Source organism: Pundamilia nyererei, unplaced genomic scaffold (genome assembly GCF_000239375.1).
Source record: "Pundamilia nyererei isolate P.nyererei 1_Seehausen unplaced genomic scaffold, PunNye1.0 scaffold00021, whole genome shotgun sequence".
NCBI lineage: Eukaryota > Metazoa > Chordata > Actinopteri > Cichliformes > Cichlidae > Pundamilia > Pundamilia nyererei.
In genome coordinates this window covers 4,538,975-4,556,690 of record NW_005187422.1, presented here as the reverse complement: position 1 = coordinate 4,556,690, position 17,716 = coordinate 4,538,975, and the positions used below count along the sequence as shown (strand labels likewise).

General features: G+C 40.9%; 1 protein-coding gene across 1 annotated transcript in view; it reads left to right on the top strand.

Moving 5' to 3' along the window:
* Positions 1-10,700, top strand: part of cass4 (Cas scaffold protein family member 4) — a 17,337-nt gene extending 6,637 nt beyond the window's left edge. The window contains exons 2-7 of the mRNA XM_005726712.1: positions 5,712-6,089; positions 6,743-6,826; positions 6,923-7,012; positions 8,164-9,417; positions 9,520-9,600; positions 9,731-10,700. Coding sequence (XP_005726769.1) covers positions 5,712-6,089; positions 6,743-6,826; positions 6,923-7,012; positions 8,164-9,417; positions 9,520-9,600; positions 9,731-10,135 — 2,292 coding nt within the window. The 3' untranslated portion in view covers positions 10,136-10,700. The remainder of the gene's footprint in view (positions 1-5,711; positions 6,090-6,742; positions 6,827-6,922; positions 7,013-8,163; positions 9,418-9,519; positions 9,601-9,730) is intronic.
* Positions 10,701-17,716: the final 7,016 nt, after the last annotated feature.

The following is a 17,716-nucleotide window of genomic DNA, read 5'->3' as shown; positions in this document are numbered from 1 at the left end:
ATTATTCCTCAAAAATACAACTTGCCTAATAATTCTGCACTCCCTGTAAATAAACAGATACAAGTTGTTCGGATGCGTCACCGCTTTATTGAAGACTCACACCTGATTACGCTTGAAGGGAGTCCAAAATAAATTCACACTTGAGCACCCAACTCTTGTTTAGAGTCATTTAATGGTTTATGCTGTACAAACAGTTAGCCTCATACAGACAATAGAGAAACTGCAGTTTTTGGCACTCTGGAGTTGGCTTCAATCTTCAGCCACAGACTTCACAGACACAGCTTGTCAAGTGAAGTGTAGCAGAAAAACCACATCAGCAGCATCGAATTTCCAAATGGTGTCGTTTGTTTCTTATGTATCCGCTTTTAATTTGTAAAAGGAAATGTTTTGTTTCTTACTAGTTTTAATCCTGAGATCAGGTTTAACAAAAGAATCCAATAGTTATTCCATCAGTAGAAAAAGAGTATTGAAACTTTAAATGTCTCTTTTCTTTAGTTCAGTCATAGATTCGTCCACCAAAAGCTGCTTGGAAGTTTTCATTAGTTGAGTTTTTGACATAGTTCTCACCAGTTCCCGTACAGGAAATACCAGGGCAGCTGCAGCGAGTCGGTGTCACTGCCACAGACCTCTCTTGGGTTTGTTTGGGTTGGGGGAAGGTTGACAAAAGTGATTTTCCACGAAGCACATCTGAAGATCATCTAAGATTGAAAAAGTGATTGACCAGAGACAGATTCCACACGTGTCAAATGATCATTTATGGGGATATTACACTTTGCTTTTTCCTCCTTCTGTCTCCATCTGCGCACACACACACAAACACACACAAACACACACACCGCCCCCACCAACACTGTCTTTGTTTCTGTGGGAAATTCTAATATGTCATATTTACAAGCTGACTTCCGTTACACATTAAAGACAGGAGTTGATCTCAGCTATGTCTCATCTCCGGCACTGCACTCCCACCACTCTGCCTGGGAAAAGAATTTTTGTTTCTTAAATCCTAGTGCATCTCTGGTCCTGTGTGACAGATTTGCATTGAAGGTATAATGGACGAGGCTTTGACCTGACCCCGAGTTCGTGTCTTGGTCAACCAAAAGGGGGATGTTCCCACACTAGGAACTGATCCTAAGCTTGTTCATGTTCCACTGGCTCTAAAGGTGCACACTACCACATAAATACGACTTGCACGATGCTCTTTGGCTATACAGGAAGAAGAGTTCCAGTTATCTTCCCAGTTTGTAGTACAGTTACAAAATACCCGCTGAATGTGCGTCACTGGTTACAAAATACTTTGGCAGTAGAATTATGAATAAACACAAGAAGCAACGAGTTTCTATGTGAACTCTCTCACAGCCTGTGACGGACTGCATTTTGACCACCGTGACCTCACTAACAGTTTCTAATAGTAATGAAGATTTGTATCTTCATTTGTAGGAAACTTTTACAAAAAGTAAATGGATCACATGAAAACATTGGCCTTGTTAGAGAGGTGAGTTTCGAGAAGTCCAGTAATGGGGCATTGGAGAGCTCTGAGACAGGCCGGTCTTTCTGAAATCCCCTCACTGCTGCAGATGACCCGCCTTCTTTGACTTAGTTTAGCAAAAGACCTCTTCCTGTTAAAAAGAGTTTGTCCTTCCCACAGTCACCATGTGCTTGGCAGTCAAAGACTCAAAGGCCCAATCAACATGACTACAAAAATAAGCCCCTCCCTCCACATGGCACAGCTTTAAGTTCAAGTTGGACACATCATAAGAGCTTCATTATTTGTGTAACTCATGGTTCTACTTAGGCTTAGGTTCACAAACTTTATTGTGCAGTACAAATTTTCACTATGAACCACATTTTTACCCAGTTGTTTTATACTCGGCTGATTAAAGACAGGTTTGGGTTCAGATATATGACCTGTACTTTTTGACCTAGCTGTCTGTCATTTGTGATTAATCAACCTGGTAGCATCAGCTATGCAACGAGTTGTTTTCCGCATGTGTCTTACAGAGTACTTCAATGGTGCAATGGCAGTACAAATTATGGTTAGCAAGCCAAACAGAAAAGTAAGGGAGCTAAAAAGGGGAAGGAAAGAACAGAGCCGTGTACGCCAAGACCTTTAGCAGTGTCGTCACCGACTTTGCAGAGTGCAGAGTCTGAATGATGACGTTATGATGACCGAGCAGTCTGTGCTTTCGTTGTTAGAAACGACTGAATTGTTACCACCTATGCAGTTTATATGTGCTCATATTTTAATACGTGTGTGTATACATGTAGAAGCTGGTCGATTATAAATAATTGACTGTGAAATTCTATAACTGGATGATCTGTTTGTGAGGACTTGTGGTTTATGAGTTTCTCTCTTTTGTTCCATACTTGCAGTTGTCTTTGTTACATTAGCAAGGCTACACCTGTTTTGGGCTTTTGAACGGCATCGTTGAAGAAGAGTCTATAGCGTAAGCTAAGATCAGCGTCCCCTCCCTGACCGCTGACACCGGTTGTTGTCCGAGCTCTGTGTCCATCCTAAGGCCCATCACAGAGATGTGAGCATGTAACATTTGTGTCATATATCTGTGGCGTAACATCAAGAAGTTTCCTTTCCTTGAACTACTTCAATCCTGGACACCAGGCTGTTTGCTTAAATAAATCTAACATGATACCATTTTGAGACAGTGGCACTGTTTCACAGTTAGTCATGATGCTTGTTGGCATGACAATGACTAAAATAAATGCGGTATTTTTGTGCATTGGTATTGCTGTTGTTGACCTTTTAAAAGAGGTACAATGACATCAGTGTTACCAATTCACTTTCACCTTTTTAACAACACATTAATCTATGCAACTAATATAATAAAAATAAACACATCATGTGAAACGTGTCAGATTTGTTTTTAATCCGGGTCGCTCCGTGAGGTGAGGTTTGGAACAAGACATTTTATCTTTAGAGCGCACGATGTACAACCGCTACAACTCGTTGGCTTCTACACCTGACTTTTAGTAGCCAGTCCTTGTGTTGGTGAGCTGATGTTAATTTGTGAACAGGACAGAGAAGAGATGGGAGAGGCAGAGGCAGCTGTCCAGCTGAAGTGCTGAAGCCCAGCTGTCCACGGGCATGATCTGCACAAGCAGGCGCGTGCAGGAATCCAAAAGAGTCACAGCTGAATCTGACTTTGTCACTATATTCGGGGATCAACACACAGACACAGAACCACGGCCACAAGGCAAGGACGGACGAGTGCATGTGCCGCCCGAGGACGAGCGACCTATAAATGTCAGACGGCGTGTCATTCAAATAAGGGCTATATATGAAATTTGGCCACCGACAATTAGGTCAGTCTTTTTACGTGCATTCATGGGTTATGGGTGTTAAATATACAGAGTTTGGATAGTTTATAATGAAGCTCAGCAGTTGTCCTCTCAGGATAATGTGCATGATTATTATAAGGAGAAAGTAGATCGCAGTGCCACGGTGCCTGACTGTCATCGGACCCTGTGTATTTCACTTGCACGTCTGTAGCATGACCCCGAGGATTAGGGAGTTTGCTGAGGCTTGCTGCATGTGTCTGCGCGTGTGTGTTGACAGGAGGCCGTGGTCTGCTGTGGTCAGTGTGCAACACAGGCCCGCATCCCAACAGGTGCTGAGCGTGTTGGTCTCTGATGTTGAATGGGCTCTTTGTTTCAGAAGATTCACCCTCAGAGAGAGGGCAGAGCCAGCAGAGTACCCCTGCCCCAACCTCTCCCCGCTGAGTTATCAGCGGGAGGTCATGTCGGTATTTGTTTATCCCAACGTCTGTGCAACTGTGTTTGAGTAACCCAGCTATCCTTCATTATACGTATTAGCTTTAAAGAACAGGAGTAGGTGTGAGCAAACAATTTAATAGCATAATCTGTAATCATCGAAGCTTTTCAGAAGCTTTTCAGTCACAAGCTAGTGGGAAACATCTGATGCTGAGAAATTACACCACCAGAAAGACCCAAAAACTGCGCTTCCTCTAGCGGTCATCTGACTCTCAAAAAGTGAGTCGATTCCCATAGACTCTGATGTTTAAACAGCATTAAAAGGAGGTTACAGCAGTGGCAGTGGTATTTTGTGATTTTTACAGAAGGTATGAAAAATGTTCCTAATCAGTGTTAAAAGGATGAATATTACTGCTGCGTATGTTCAGATCATAAGCTCATTTTAAATACTTTAGATTCTGTTTAGTGTCCAGCATTATATTCAATAAATCATCAGTTTGTAATGGCTGACCTGTGGGCATCATGTGTCTCTGAAAATAAACAGAAACACAGGCCTGATTTACTGTTTAAAAACAGTAAATTAAAATATACAAATAAAAAAAATAAAACCAGCTGAATTAAAAGGCTGGAGCAGTTTGTGACATGCTTAACTGTCGATGTCTACAGTGAGTATTATTGAAAAATGAAGGTAAAGTGTGGGCTGCTTAAACGTGTTTCATTCAGTCAGCTAATCTGAAGGTGCTGCTGAGCCGTGCCTGTTTATTACACTAGACCAACAGCTTTCCTTGTTGAAATGCTAAAGAAGTTAACAACTGATCTTCTCTGCATCACATATGCTGACCGAGCTGTTAAGTGAGAGAAAAGTCATCTCTTACACATCACTGAAGCTTATCTTCTTGCTAATGCTAGCTGTGTTTCCACACAAAGCTCATATCACAGCTGATCTCAAAGTAAAGGCTGATCCAGCAGCATCCTGTCTCACCTGCTGCTCTCCCACCAGTTTACCATGGAAACCCAGAAGTTTATGCACAACCTGCATGACCACCAGAAAAAAGTTGTTCTCTATTTTTGTTTAGCACTCAAGTCTGGTGGCTGCACACCATACCACTATTTGCTATGCATTCAACACTGCCCATTGTTTTTGGTTTAGGCGTGTGTGTGTGTGTGTGTGTGTGTGTGTGTGTGTGTGTGTGTGTGTGTGTGTGACATCTGTGTTCTCATACTGAATGTCTCCCCACAGCACGGCTACCACAGAAAACAAGGCTTAAGCTGCAAGAAACTCTCACACACCGCATGTTATCTATACGCATGTCACACATAGAAGAGCTGGGTACTTTTATGGAATCGAGAACTAACGATGGCTAACAATGCTTACCAATGCTTGGCAGTGGTTTAGCTACAAAACATTCACAAGACCCAGCGGCCATTCTTCTTTTAGAAATTGCAACTGGGATTCAAAACAAGTTTAGCAAAATGTATCGCCCACAGGGGAAGCTTTTCTATTTTTCTCTCGATAGGAAGTGCAATCTGGAAGTGAAAGCAAAGAAATATGTCACTGAAAGAAGTTAACAAGTTAATTTATCTCTGGAGTTTAAGTTATTACAGGTAATAATCCTGACCTTCACCATTTCCATCATAATAAGTCATCTTAGTTTCTTTTCCAACTATTGGTAATCGGGAAACAAAACGCACGTATGAGTGATGCATATCAGAAGCTGTTAACAGTATTTTTTGCTCATTCCTAAAACACAGGACTATGGCTAGCGTAGGGTTTGCAGCTGGGCTTGGCATTGTTGCCACTGAAGAATTAGACCCTCAATCGGGTTATGATTTTTTCCCCTGTGAGTCTGACGACTGAGTTCGACTCACATTTTGCAAGAGGAAATACCATTATACTTGACCAGAGCCTATTTCCTGTGTGGTAGTACCACATGCAACCTTCTAACCCTTATTTTATTTGTCTCTCTTTTTTTGTTGTTGTTTAGAACCAGTTAGCAAAGGCTCTGTATGACAACACAGCAGAGTGTCCAGATGAACTGGCCTTTAGAAAGGGCGACATCCTCACAGTGATAAATCCAAACGTGGCTGGAACCAGCGGGTGGTGGATGTGCTCTCTGTATGGACGACATGGCCTGGCACCTGCAAACAGACTAAAGCTCTTACCGCAGATGGTGACACCAGCAGTGCATGAAGTGCCCAGGTCAACTCATGGTAAAACTGATGACAGTGTGCAAAATATCTACCAGACACCCAGAACCACCAGCAGTCCTGCTTATGAACTCATGGACACGATCTACAAGGTCCCCTCTGCTCACTTATTGGCTTCAAAAGGTTCAGACGCACCAGGACCCGAAGCACACAAGGTACAAGTAGTTTTTTTCTCTATTTAGAAAATTTTTATTTTGCAGTTTTTGGAAAGGAGCTCGTTGTAGCTGATAGCCAGTCTGTTTGTCCAAGGTCAAAGTCATTCATGCTTCTTAGGAAGTGTTAATGCTCATGATTAGAGAGGTAGAAATGTTGTAGAAATGAAACCCCTGCTGACAAAAGAGCTTGCAGATGGAGACCAGGGGCCTCTCCATGGGGACAGGCATGCAGCACTGGGGTCTTTATGGGCCTGTAAAAGCCAAACAGACACAGACTTCAGACACTTTTAACTGCAAACAGCAGCACATGCTGACAGGGACCCCAGAAAAACAGAAGTGTCTGTACGGCTGCCTTTGCAGCAGAAGGAGGGGGATATATTCCCGCATGTTCACCATTTCCTCTCCTGCTCCAGGGAAGTCCTGTTTCTCTCTACAGTAGCTACCTAATTGTCACTGAACAGCATGGTTTTCATTACAGAGCTGCATTAATTGGCAAGGTGTATGAATAATAGCACTTACAACAGGCTTCAGAGCAAACACTGTCCCCATAAACGTGTTAACGCATGTGTCAGTGGGGAAAAGTGGCTTTGATCAAAGCAGAGCAAATGCTGCCAGTCAACTCCAATATTACAGCCTGACTGTTTTGTCTGCAGCCTTCATCCTTCAGTACAGCATCCAGTCCAAATGGGAAGATGTACGATGTGCCGAACCAACCAAAAAAAGCTTCCTTTTACACTGTAAGAATGTCTCAAAGTCAAGATAACTTTAGATGATACTATTTGATTGGGCTTTGGTCCGAAAGCTTCATTTTCTTTCTAATGTGCTATTCGCAGAAGACGACGCCTCCTACACCGATGCAAGTTCTGGAGAAGGGCTTTAACTCTCCGAAGACTTTAATGTGTAGCAAACCAGAAGACTCTTATGTAAGTTTCAGATGTTTTAGAGGATTCATTTCTACAGAAGAGGATAGAATAGAATAAGCCTTTAATTGTCCCACAAGGGGAAATTTGGTTGTAACAGCAGCCAGAAAGACACATATACAAACAAACAGTACACAGGACACAGAACAGAATCATACACAATTTATTTCATGCATATTTACATCAAGGACAATGGTTACTATAAACAGTTATTAAATTAAATAAAAGTAACTACAGATAAGAGGCAAACGCAGGTTGTAGTGTGAATCGGTTGATTAAATTATTGCAGTTACCGCGCAGATGTAAACATCTATGAATGCTGGGAGCAGTTTTGATTGTTAGGGCCACTGAGAAAAAAAGTGAGCACATCTTTTTTTTTATTTTCCAGAATTCTGAAAAAAAAAGGTCAGAATTCTGACTTTTTTCTCAGAATTCTGACTTTTTTCTCAGAATTCTGACTTTTTTCTCAGAATTCTGACTTTTTTCTCAGAATTCTGACTTTTTTCTCAGAATTCTAGAAAAGGGAAAAAAAGACCTGCCCACTTTTTTCCAGTGGCCCTAATCCTCTTCCATAAATTTCTCAACCAAGTCATTCATTTCGTAATATCTTTCAAAGGTTAATATGGTTTAGATTTGGTTTATGTCCATCCTTTCTATAAAATTTTCACCTGTTTGGAACATGAAGCCTGAGATGTAAAAATGTATGAAGATTTCTTTTGAAATCTAATATTTTGTAACATTTTTTTTCCTTTGGCATTTGGCCAAAACAAAACTAGCATGGTAGATGTTAAGAGGTTAATGAAGCAAGGATTGGTGCCTTTTATAAATGTGGTCTGTTATTATTTTTAAATACAGAAAATCAGTCAAAACATCAAAATTGACCTGCCTGTTACTCCTTTGTCTAACAAAGTACTGCTGATTATCAGGGTAAGGACATAGATCTGACTTATGGCACTGGGATGTTACCAGCAAATTTTTGGGGTCGATGAAGTGCTAATTTGAGTCAAGTTTGTTCCTGAACATCCAAAAGATGCTTCATTGGATCGGGTTTGGGAAACAAAAGTCCCAGGGCACTAACTCAACTGTCAGGTGTCCCGCAAAACAGATGTAGGACTTGTACTTTAAGTGTTGAACAACTTTGTTCTTGTTCACAGGTGTATCCGGTCCCACCACCCCCTTCTCAGGAGCCAAATTATGACATCCCCATTCCATCAGTCACAGAATCCCGAAATAAAATGATAGATGGATACAACACCCTTCCCAGTTCTCGCAAACCTGAGTTGATCTATGATGTGCCAGTGGGACCTGAGAAACAAAGTCCATCCCGGCCGATGTATGACACTCTTCCAGCACATCGAAAAGAAAGTCCACCTATATTGCTTTATGATATACCCAAACCAAAATCTCCCGATATCCAGATTAAAACAAAAGTATTACCAAAAGATTACAACAAACTTCCAACCCCGAAGCCAACAGAAGAGTCTGTATATGTGGTTCCAGCCAAGGAGGAACACCTCATCCAAGGTGTCACCGATCAGCCCAATGATCAAAACCCCATAGAGTGCAGGGGTAACTCAAGCAATGATTTTGAACTCCAAAGAGTGCGTCTGCAGCGGATGAGGAACTTTCTGGTCTGTACAACCTTTCACGGCATTCAAGAAAGCGGGCAAAGTGCATTGCGTGAAGATGAGCAAGGTCGAAACAAGCATCTGTCTGCAGCAGATAATCAAAGAATCAGCACGGCCTCCAGCTCTTCCAACAGCTCCTGTGACTCTCTGGCCCTGAGCTCCTCTTCCCCCGAGCTTCTGCGAGAAGTAACACTCGGTCAGGATGAGGCGTGCCGCAAACTGCTGGACTTGCAGGAGTCTGTTTGTGAAGCTGTGCCCAAACTCATGCATTTTGTCAGCAGTCATTGGAGGTGTAAGGAACATCTGGAGAAACATCTCAAGGAGATCAAGGAAGCAGCAGAGTTGATTGTTTGTTCTCTGACAGGCTTCCTAAACTTTGCCCTAGATGTTAAAGGAAATGCCCGTCGTTTGACTGATGCCAACCTGCAGACCAGGCTCTTTAAACAGCTTTCCATCATAGAGGATTCAGGTGTGATTTTACAACAAACAGTGAGTAATCTGAATGAGGCCAAATGGCCTCTAAATAAGCTCAGTCAGGAACTGGGGAAGGTCCAGACACCTGACCAATTGGAGCGCTTTGTTATGGTGGCAAGAACTATTCCAGATGATGTAAAGCGCCTAGTATCGATCATCAACGCCAATGGCAAGCTTCTGTTCCGAACTCCTCAGAGAGATCAAGAGTCTGTAAACACCACGGACCCTCCAGAAAAAAAATGTCCTGACAAAACCAAACAAGAAGGGGACTTAGCTGAGGATGACAACGTTTACGTGGAGCTGCAGGTATCAACTTCTGCTCCTCTGTCATAATATAAAGATGACTTTTTAGCCACAAGAAACCCATGCAGCATACTTATTAATATATTGGCTTTGAATTTTCCTCAGACCAAGAAAGAGGAAAACAAACAGCAGGAAGTGCAGAAGGAACCTAAAGAGAATGTCACACCAAGAACAGAGACGACGAAGGTATGTCTCCTCATTAGCTGACACAGTCCTGTACAACAGACCTTTTAATTTATAAAAGGATTTTTAGTCTGAAGCAGACAAACCAGTCTAGAAGGCATGTTTACCTTTATTCTGTTTCTCCCCTGCCCAGGCCAAGCAACACTCCTCCGACTCTGGCACCGAAGAAAAGCAATTATCTTCCATGTCAGAGCACTGTAGACTTTACTTTGGTGCTCTCCAAAAGGCCATTGGTGGATTTGTGGGAAGCCTTCAGGATGGCCAGCCACCAGAGAAATTCATCTCACAAAGTAAGCTGGTGATTATGGTGGGCCAGAGACTGGTAGACACTTTGTACAGGGAAGCCCATCGTAAAGGGTCTAACCAAAGTCTGCTGTGTAAGAGCAACCACCTGTGCGCTCTCCTGAAGCAGCTAGCTGTGGCCACCAAGAAGGCGGCACTGCACTTTCCTGATAAGCAAGCTCTTCGCGAAGCTCAAGAGTTTGCAACGCAGCTGGCCCAGAGAGCACAGCACTTTCGGCTATCGCTTGAGCTCTGAGGGTGAGTCCACGGTATCAAGCGTACAGATCTATGTGAAGAGGAAGGTTTTATTCATCAGTCATGTAGCTATTTCTTTTTTAATCATGTTTATAGTGTACAACTTCTGAGCCTAACTATGCTGTTGCTTTTGCTGATGAATGCAGGTTGCTGTTTAAATATTAACAACTGTAGAAAAAAGCCGCCGGCACAGGTTATTTCAAAAAGGTATTGCATTTGTACTAAAAGGCAGTATCAATATAAATTGCACATTCGAGATGCTGTAATTAAGCCAATGTTAAAATGCATTTTAAGTACAGAGTATAAAGTATTTTTTTCTAGACTTATGGGAAATGTATATTCTTTGAGTTTTGTTGGTTATCTGTGTTTTTCTTCATTGTTTTTTTTACTATATTGTGTACGGAACATATTCTTCAGAGTAGCATGTTGTTACAGTCTACTTTTTGTTAATATCTATGTAAATATTTCAAAAAACATTTGTTATGCATTCCCAAAATTTACTTGACAAAAGACTGAGTACAACATGTGTTGAAGTTCTGTTGATATTGAAATAAAAACACAGACACACACAACTGAAAACTTTATTTTTCTGCTTTGTTAATATGTTATAGAAAATAGATTTTTTAAAAAGGGACTGGAAATGAGAACATTGCACCCCTACAAACTGTTCCGCCGGCTATCTTAGTTCTTGGTATTCCCCTTTCTTCAAAGGGGAAGATTTGTATTCTGTTTCTACCTGTTTGCCTGGATGTTCTTTTCAGTACTTCTGTTTTATTTATTTTCACTTGCTTTCTGTGAGCCAGTTAGCCTCTGTTTTCTCTGTTTTAAATTTCTGTGGTATTCTGTCATTCAGTCAGCAGAAATTCATGCAGGGCCAAGCACGCAACAAAACACTGTGAGGGGGATTTACCGGCCATGCATTAGCCCTTTAAAGCATGAAATAAATGTCAAACAGGTTAATGGTATACAGTTAGTGTAAAGGTGAAATTAAATACATGAATATCATTTATATGTGATAAATATCATTAGCTTAAATTCAGATTCAAATATAACTCTAACCATGAGCACCACAGCCACTGAGCACCAGCCCACCACAGTTCTTTACTGGAAATGTACGCAGCACACCAAGCTAACCTGTTACTCCTTCACGAAACCGCCGAGCGTTTTCATGCGACTGCTGAGTAAGGCCTCAGTTTGTTTTCTGCAGGACAGTTCACAATATGAAAACAACTTCACATCATATACAGATCTGTTATCTGATTTAAAACATCAGGACATTACACGTAAGCTTTAAATTTCCACTTTATCAAATGTCACTGAGCAGTCCTTACCTTACCAAATCGAACCTCTCTTCTTCCGACCTGTCTTTCCCCTCTCTTGACTCCATCTCTGAGTGACGTTAGCTCTCTTTCTCCTCTTTCCCTGTGAAACACAGCAGCAACACATTGTGTGACAAACTGCACACAGCTTGTGTGTTTGCTGTTAGCAGATAGAAAGGTTACATTTGAAATGACCTGGCACTTACTCCATTTATGCTCTCTCCTATCTGTAGCGCTGGCTAGAAGTTCTAGAAATCTGCACCAAAAACGAGGTTCCGGATCCACTTTAATCCTCAGAATGGTGTCATAAATCAGTTTGATGTTTGAAGTCTTCCAGTGATGGCAAATAAAAACGTCCCTCTAATGTGTTAAACCTAAAGTAAGAAGCTTGTTTTGAAAATGTGGGGAGTAGAAAGGAAAGATATTTGTTTAAAAATGTAGTGAGTGAAGTAAAAAAAGTTTAGAAATGAATAAAAACTCAACCAAAGTACAGATAATTCAGAAATTCTACCTAAATACAGTAACAAAGTATTTGTACTTCATTATTGCCCTCTCTGTGAATGTGTTACACAGCTCAAACTCAGACGCTGCAATGCTCAGAGGAACTGCAACAAACTCAAAATCAGCTACACTGCCATTAAAACATTTTATTCCCCACTTCCTGATTTCTTAGTTACTTTGTTTGTTTGTTTTTTGCATATTTGTCACATTTAAGTGTTTCAAATTTTAATATTAGACAAAGATAACCGGAGCAAATAAGAATTCAGTTTTTAAATGATTTCATTTATGTTACGTCCCCTGGCTAGTCTAGGGGGTTGAAGGGACGAACATAAAGGTGGATAGAGAAGGAGGAGCCAAGATGGTAATTTTAGAAGGTTTATTTAATACTGGTGATGGGATCAGACTGAGGTATAACGTCAGGGAGAGCCAAGGCCAACATAACAAACAAAACATCCCTGATGTTGAAATAAAAGAAACTTACCTAACTCCAAAGAAACAAAATATACAACCTACCTACCTAACAACACATAAACAGGAGAAAACAGGGTGTCAAAACAAAAGGCAGCTCTCCCCTACAAGCCGTCCGAACATTAAACAACAATGCTCACACAAGACACAGAGGCCTGCACAAGTATGGCAACCAAAATGGCCAGAGGGCACAGAAGCACAGCTCCACGGACCTTAAATAGTGCTCTGCTATTAGCCGGACTCTGCGCAGCATCCAATCAGGACAGAGGAGGTGGAGCCTGGACAAAACAAAGGGTTAGTAGGGAGAAGAGACATCCTCCTGGGGGATGTAACATTTATTAAAGGAAAAAGCCATCTGGACCTGCCTCATGTTAAAGGTTAAAGTTAGATAAAGACACATATGGGTTGTTTAGAACGGTTGCCAGGAGAAAGCCTTACCGAGGTCAGTATTAGGGATGTGTGCAACAGGACAACTGGACTAGTCGCACATAAATGACCAAAAGCCAGTAAATTATTATTTCCTATATGTTATACAGCCATTTTCCGTTAACACTAATAAAATTAGATTATGGGTGATGGAAATGAGCTTTTTCTGAATCATGGATGGGCTCTCCCTTAGTAACAGCGTGAGGAGGTCAGTCATTTGGGAGCGACAGAGTAGAGCTGCTTCTCCTCCACATTGAAAGGAGCCGTCTGAGGCTGTCACCTCCTGGGTCAGAGATGGCATCTGTCGGATGGCCTGGGAACCATTAGATGTTTTTCTGGATAAGCTGGAGGTGGGGAGAGGGAGCTCTGTACTTCCCTGCTTTGCCTGCTGCGTGACCTGACTTCAGATAAGATAAGGAAAATGACTGGATGATGTATGTTTTGTTATTTTAAATTCAAACTTTTATTGAAGTGGTTATCATGACAACAACATGGATCATCTATAATTGACGGTAAGTAGCAAGTAAAGTTCTTTTATGTAGTGCTTTTCACAGACGTAACAGTCACGAACAATTCAAACACAATATCAAAAGAATAAAGGCCCGATTAAACAGAAAAGTTTAGTTGTTTTAAAAAGAAAAAAGACTAAGAGGCTACAAGGAAATATAAAAACATATAAACTTGTTTGAGTGTTTACCAGACAAGCAAAGTCACAAAAAATCCTACTGGCTGCATTTTAGGATAGTTGAAGCCGGTGTTTAACCCACACTGGAGATTAAACATCAGGATATTTCAGTCTCTGCTGCTTCAATACTGGACCTCATTTGAAAAATCTATTTTGAGTTTCTTTTCGTTCCGTTTGCGTTACAGTGAAATACAACCATTAATGGCGTAATTGTTCTATTTCTGTCACTGAAGCGTGAAAACATTTTTACACCCTGAAGTGATTGTTAGACATCCGAGTCATTACAGAACAGGAACTGGATTTAGGGTGGTATGCTGTCTTTCCTAACTGTGGACTGTGCATAATAGTTAACCTTTTACCACCCACTCTTCTGCTTGGGTACTACCTTTAAAACGGCTGGTAGTATATAATGTCTGTGGTGAAAAACACAGCACTGCAATGAAATGAATGAACAAAAAGACCTTTAGAGAGGCCACTGTTCAAAAGATGGGGAAGATTATTTTCAATCAATACATGTTTTACATCTCTGTAAGCTTTTGTTTTGGTTGTCTGTGAAGTTGGGCGAGCAACAGTTCGGGCAGATTTTCTCACAAATTATGAGATGTTCATTCAAATTTTGCTGATTTAAATTTGATGCATAGCTACAATAATTTTTGATTCTTTTGATACCTGCTGGCTTTTCCTCTGAGGCACTTTTACCTTCTCTATTCTCTTCTCCCAGTTTGCATTGCACTTTTTCTTTTGATCATTTGGCTGGGAGTTAGCAAGTGGTTCCAGACAAGCATGAAGAACTACAGGCAACCATAGAAATCTGCTAGCAAACAAAGCAATCACTGATCAACTGATCTCACCCACCGAGTGCCAACAACCTCCAGAAACAACTGCCAAGCCGTCGGGGAATACACATTTCCCTAGAAACCAGTGGTTGTACCACGTCTAGTATATGGTGGACAAATCTAGAGCTATGTGTGCATCGTATTACACCAGAAACCTTCCCAGGTTATGAAATGATTTAACCACATGCAACGCTTCCACTGTGTCATTGTGTAACAAAAACTAAACTAAAATGGAAAACTGAATGTAGAGCTACCTTTAGCAACAATAACTTGAAGTGTTTTGTGTCGAATGTTTTTGTGAAGGAATTTTGTCCCTCTCGTATTTACATCGTTGCTTCAGTTCATTGGAGCGTGCATGGATAAGGAGGACCTCATGGTCAGCTCAAAGGTCCTGCCTTACTAACCGCGTGCATGCACAAACCTGTGCATAAGTCATGTGTAAGAATGCAAATCAGTGATTTATCAATATTTATGTACCTAAATTTGTTTAGATTTGTGCTTTATGAACAACATTAGAAGTTCCTCTGACCATCTAGATCAGGGGTGCCCAATCCCGGTCCTCGAGAGCTACCGTCCTGCAGCTTTTAGATGCTTCCTTGTTCCCACACACCTGAATCAAATGAATGGCTTGTTATCAGGCCTTTGCCAAACATGATGGCATGCTGAAGATGTAATCAAACCATTTGATTCAGCTGTGTTGGAGTAGGGATGCATCTAAAAGCTGCAGGATAGTAGCTCTTGAGGACTGGGATTGGGCAGCCCTGATCTAGATCAACCAATGATGGCCTGGTGGAGTGAAGGGTGTAAGCTTGAACCTTTTCAGCCAGTATTCCAGTATTGCTTATCTCATTTGATCTTATCTTAAATTCACATTGTTTATATCATTGCTTGATGTTGGTTTCTTCTTTTTCTTGTAGTTTAGACAGGTTCACACATCACTGTGAGTGCTTCGGGGGAAACAGTATTCACAACCTTCATTATTTTAACCAGAGCCTCGAAACAGTTGTTCCTTTTCTGGCTTCCTCTTCGGACAATTATTTCAGGTTTTTTCAGTCAGGACTTTCTATGACTTTCCACTTAGAGGTGCGCGCTTCTGTCTTACAACATCGTCACTGCTTTATTTGCTTCATCTGAAGGTAAATGAATTTGCTCATAGAGAGCAGATTGTGGTTGTGCAGATTGTATGCAACTGGTAAACGGGTACAGGGCTATTGGTTCAGAATGACTCTGATTTATTAACATGTTAATGGTGGTAAGAACAATATAGGACAGATCAAAGAGTCATTTTGCTTTCACACTTTGGTTTTTTGTGCAGTTTAGCATCATTGCTAAGCACATATTAGTAAATGCGGTCCATAGTTCTAGAAGTCCAGTTGTTTTCTCCCAGCAGCCCTTCCAAACAAGCCTCTTGGAGCCATTAGAGGAACTGCAGTTTTTGTTACTTTGACACTGGCTTCAGTTTCAGCCCGAAGGTTTGCTAATGGGGAGTACATCAGTCTCAACACAAGTTTCAGTTTTAATATATTGTTGTATGGTTTGAATTTTACTACTAATTCATATTCTTAACCGTAACACTGAAGACTTAGTTTGGCAAAAACATTGCTACTGTAAGTGCAGCGATTGTAGTTTACGTTGTGAGATTTTAAAGGACCACGTGAAAAGCTACAAAGGGTTGCAAACATAATAACTTTGTAGTTTTTAGACTTGTGATACGCAGAAAAGACAAAAGTCTCAGCAAAACACAGAAAGGCCTGGAATCAGTGGGGTCAATATCAAAAAGTGCTGAGCAAAAAGGAAGAGTATTTATATTCACTCTATTATAAAACTTACAACATATAATATAAAAGAATACCAGGATTACAAACCTCTTAACATCCACCAGGTCGCTGGAAACCCAGGGGTTGAGTTTAGTTAACCACCTGTTTCTACAGTATTTGAACCTTTCTGAAATGTAATGTGTAGATTCTAATAAAATGCCTGTTTAACATGTGGCTAAAGCAGAGCCACATGTTAACCAGTTAACTTTGTAACCTCTAAGGATTATGGCCACCAAGACCCTAACCCTAACCTGTTGCTGGTCACCTGGTTAAGAGGCTAAGGGGGAGGGGGCTCACAAACGTTTCCAGCTCATCGATAAATAAATGAGTATTATTTACTTGGAAATGCAAGTGAAATTCTCATGCGTGTTTATGACATAAAAGAGTGTATTAACCACCGACAGACTGCTCACACGTGCAGTTACTGATTGGATGCCGCCCTCTGTTGACACTGAACGGAAATGACTTTAATCCCATATTTTGGCTGCTTTTTCACTCTTAACCAAGCGGATATGTTGTGAACATCTGTATTTATACATTTCCGAATCATTGCAACATCATTTAAACGCATGTAATGCTGCAAGTTCTCTGCTTCTTTTAAACCTTTGCTGTAACACCTGTGCATTCTAGAAAGATAAGGAGAAATTCGGGGTTAACTGTTAAGTTAAACCAAGTAGCTCACAAGGCTTCGTAAAACAATGCCATTAAACCCTGTTGTATCATTCATTAACACATTTATTAATGCATTGTTATAACCAGCTGGTGAGAGGGTGGTGGACTTGTCGATGATGAGCTCTGAATCAAATCAAATCACTTTTTATTGTCACATCACATGTGCAGGTACATTGGTACATGCGAGTGAAATTCTTGTGTGCGAGCTTCACAATATCGAAATAGCTGTCATTTCTAGATCGGTTGTTACTTCTAACACGTTTCCATGTAGCAGATAGAAAACTAAACTGCTATTAAGAACACTATTTTTTGCACATTGTACAGAGACTCAACTTTGCACCTTCGCTCACCCCCTCCCTCCACAAATCAGGAAGGAACGCTTTTACACCCAAAGAGTGAAACTTGCCAAGATAGTTCACATCCAACCTTTGCCAGACAGTTGTCAAGGCTAGCTTCTGTCCCAGAAGTACTTACTGCTGAAGTAGGTTTTAAAAATGTGAAATTTTGATTCCCAATCTCACTGCTTCTAGCTTTTACACTAAAAAAAAAAAAAAATAGCCACACTCATCTACAAACTGGAGCGGTAACCTTAACATAACATCTATCTCTACGCTAAAGTCACAAGATAATGAAACAGACAAACTGCAGTCTGGAGCAACAGCCACAGAGTCATGAAATAAAACAGCCATCAATATATTTGGATTGATATCGCATCTTTTTTCTTTTTTTAAAAAATAAAACAGAACTACCTTCCAGATCCATATTTTTCACTTCGTGACCAAATCTGATCACAAAACTACAGAGCTAACGGTAGTCATGTTTCATATACAGTCTCTGTATAAAAGGTCTTTAATTTTC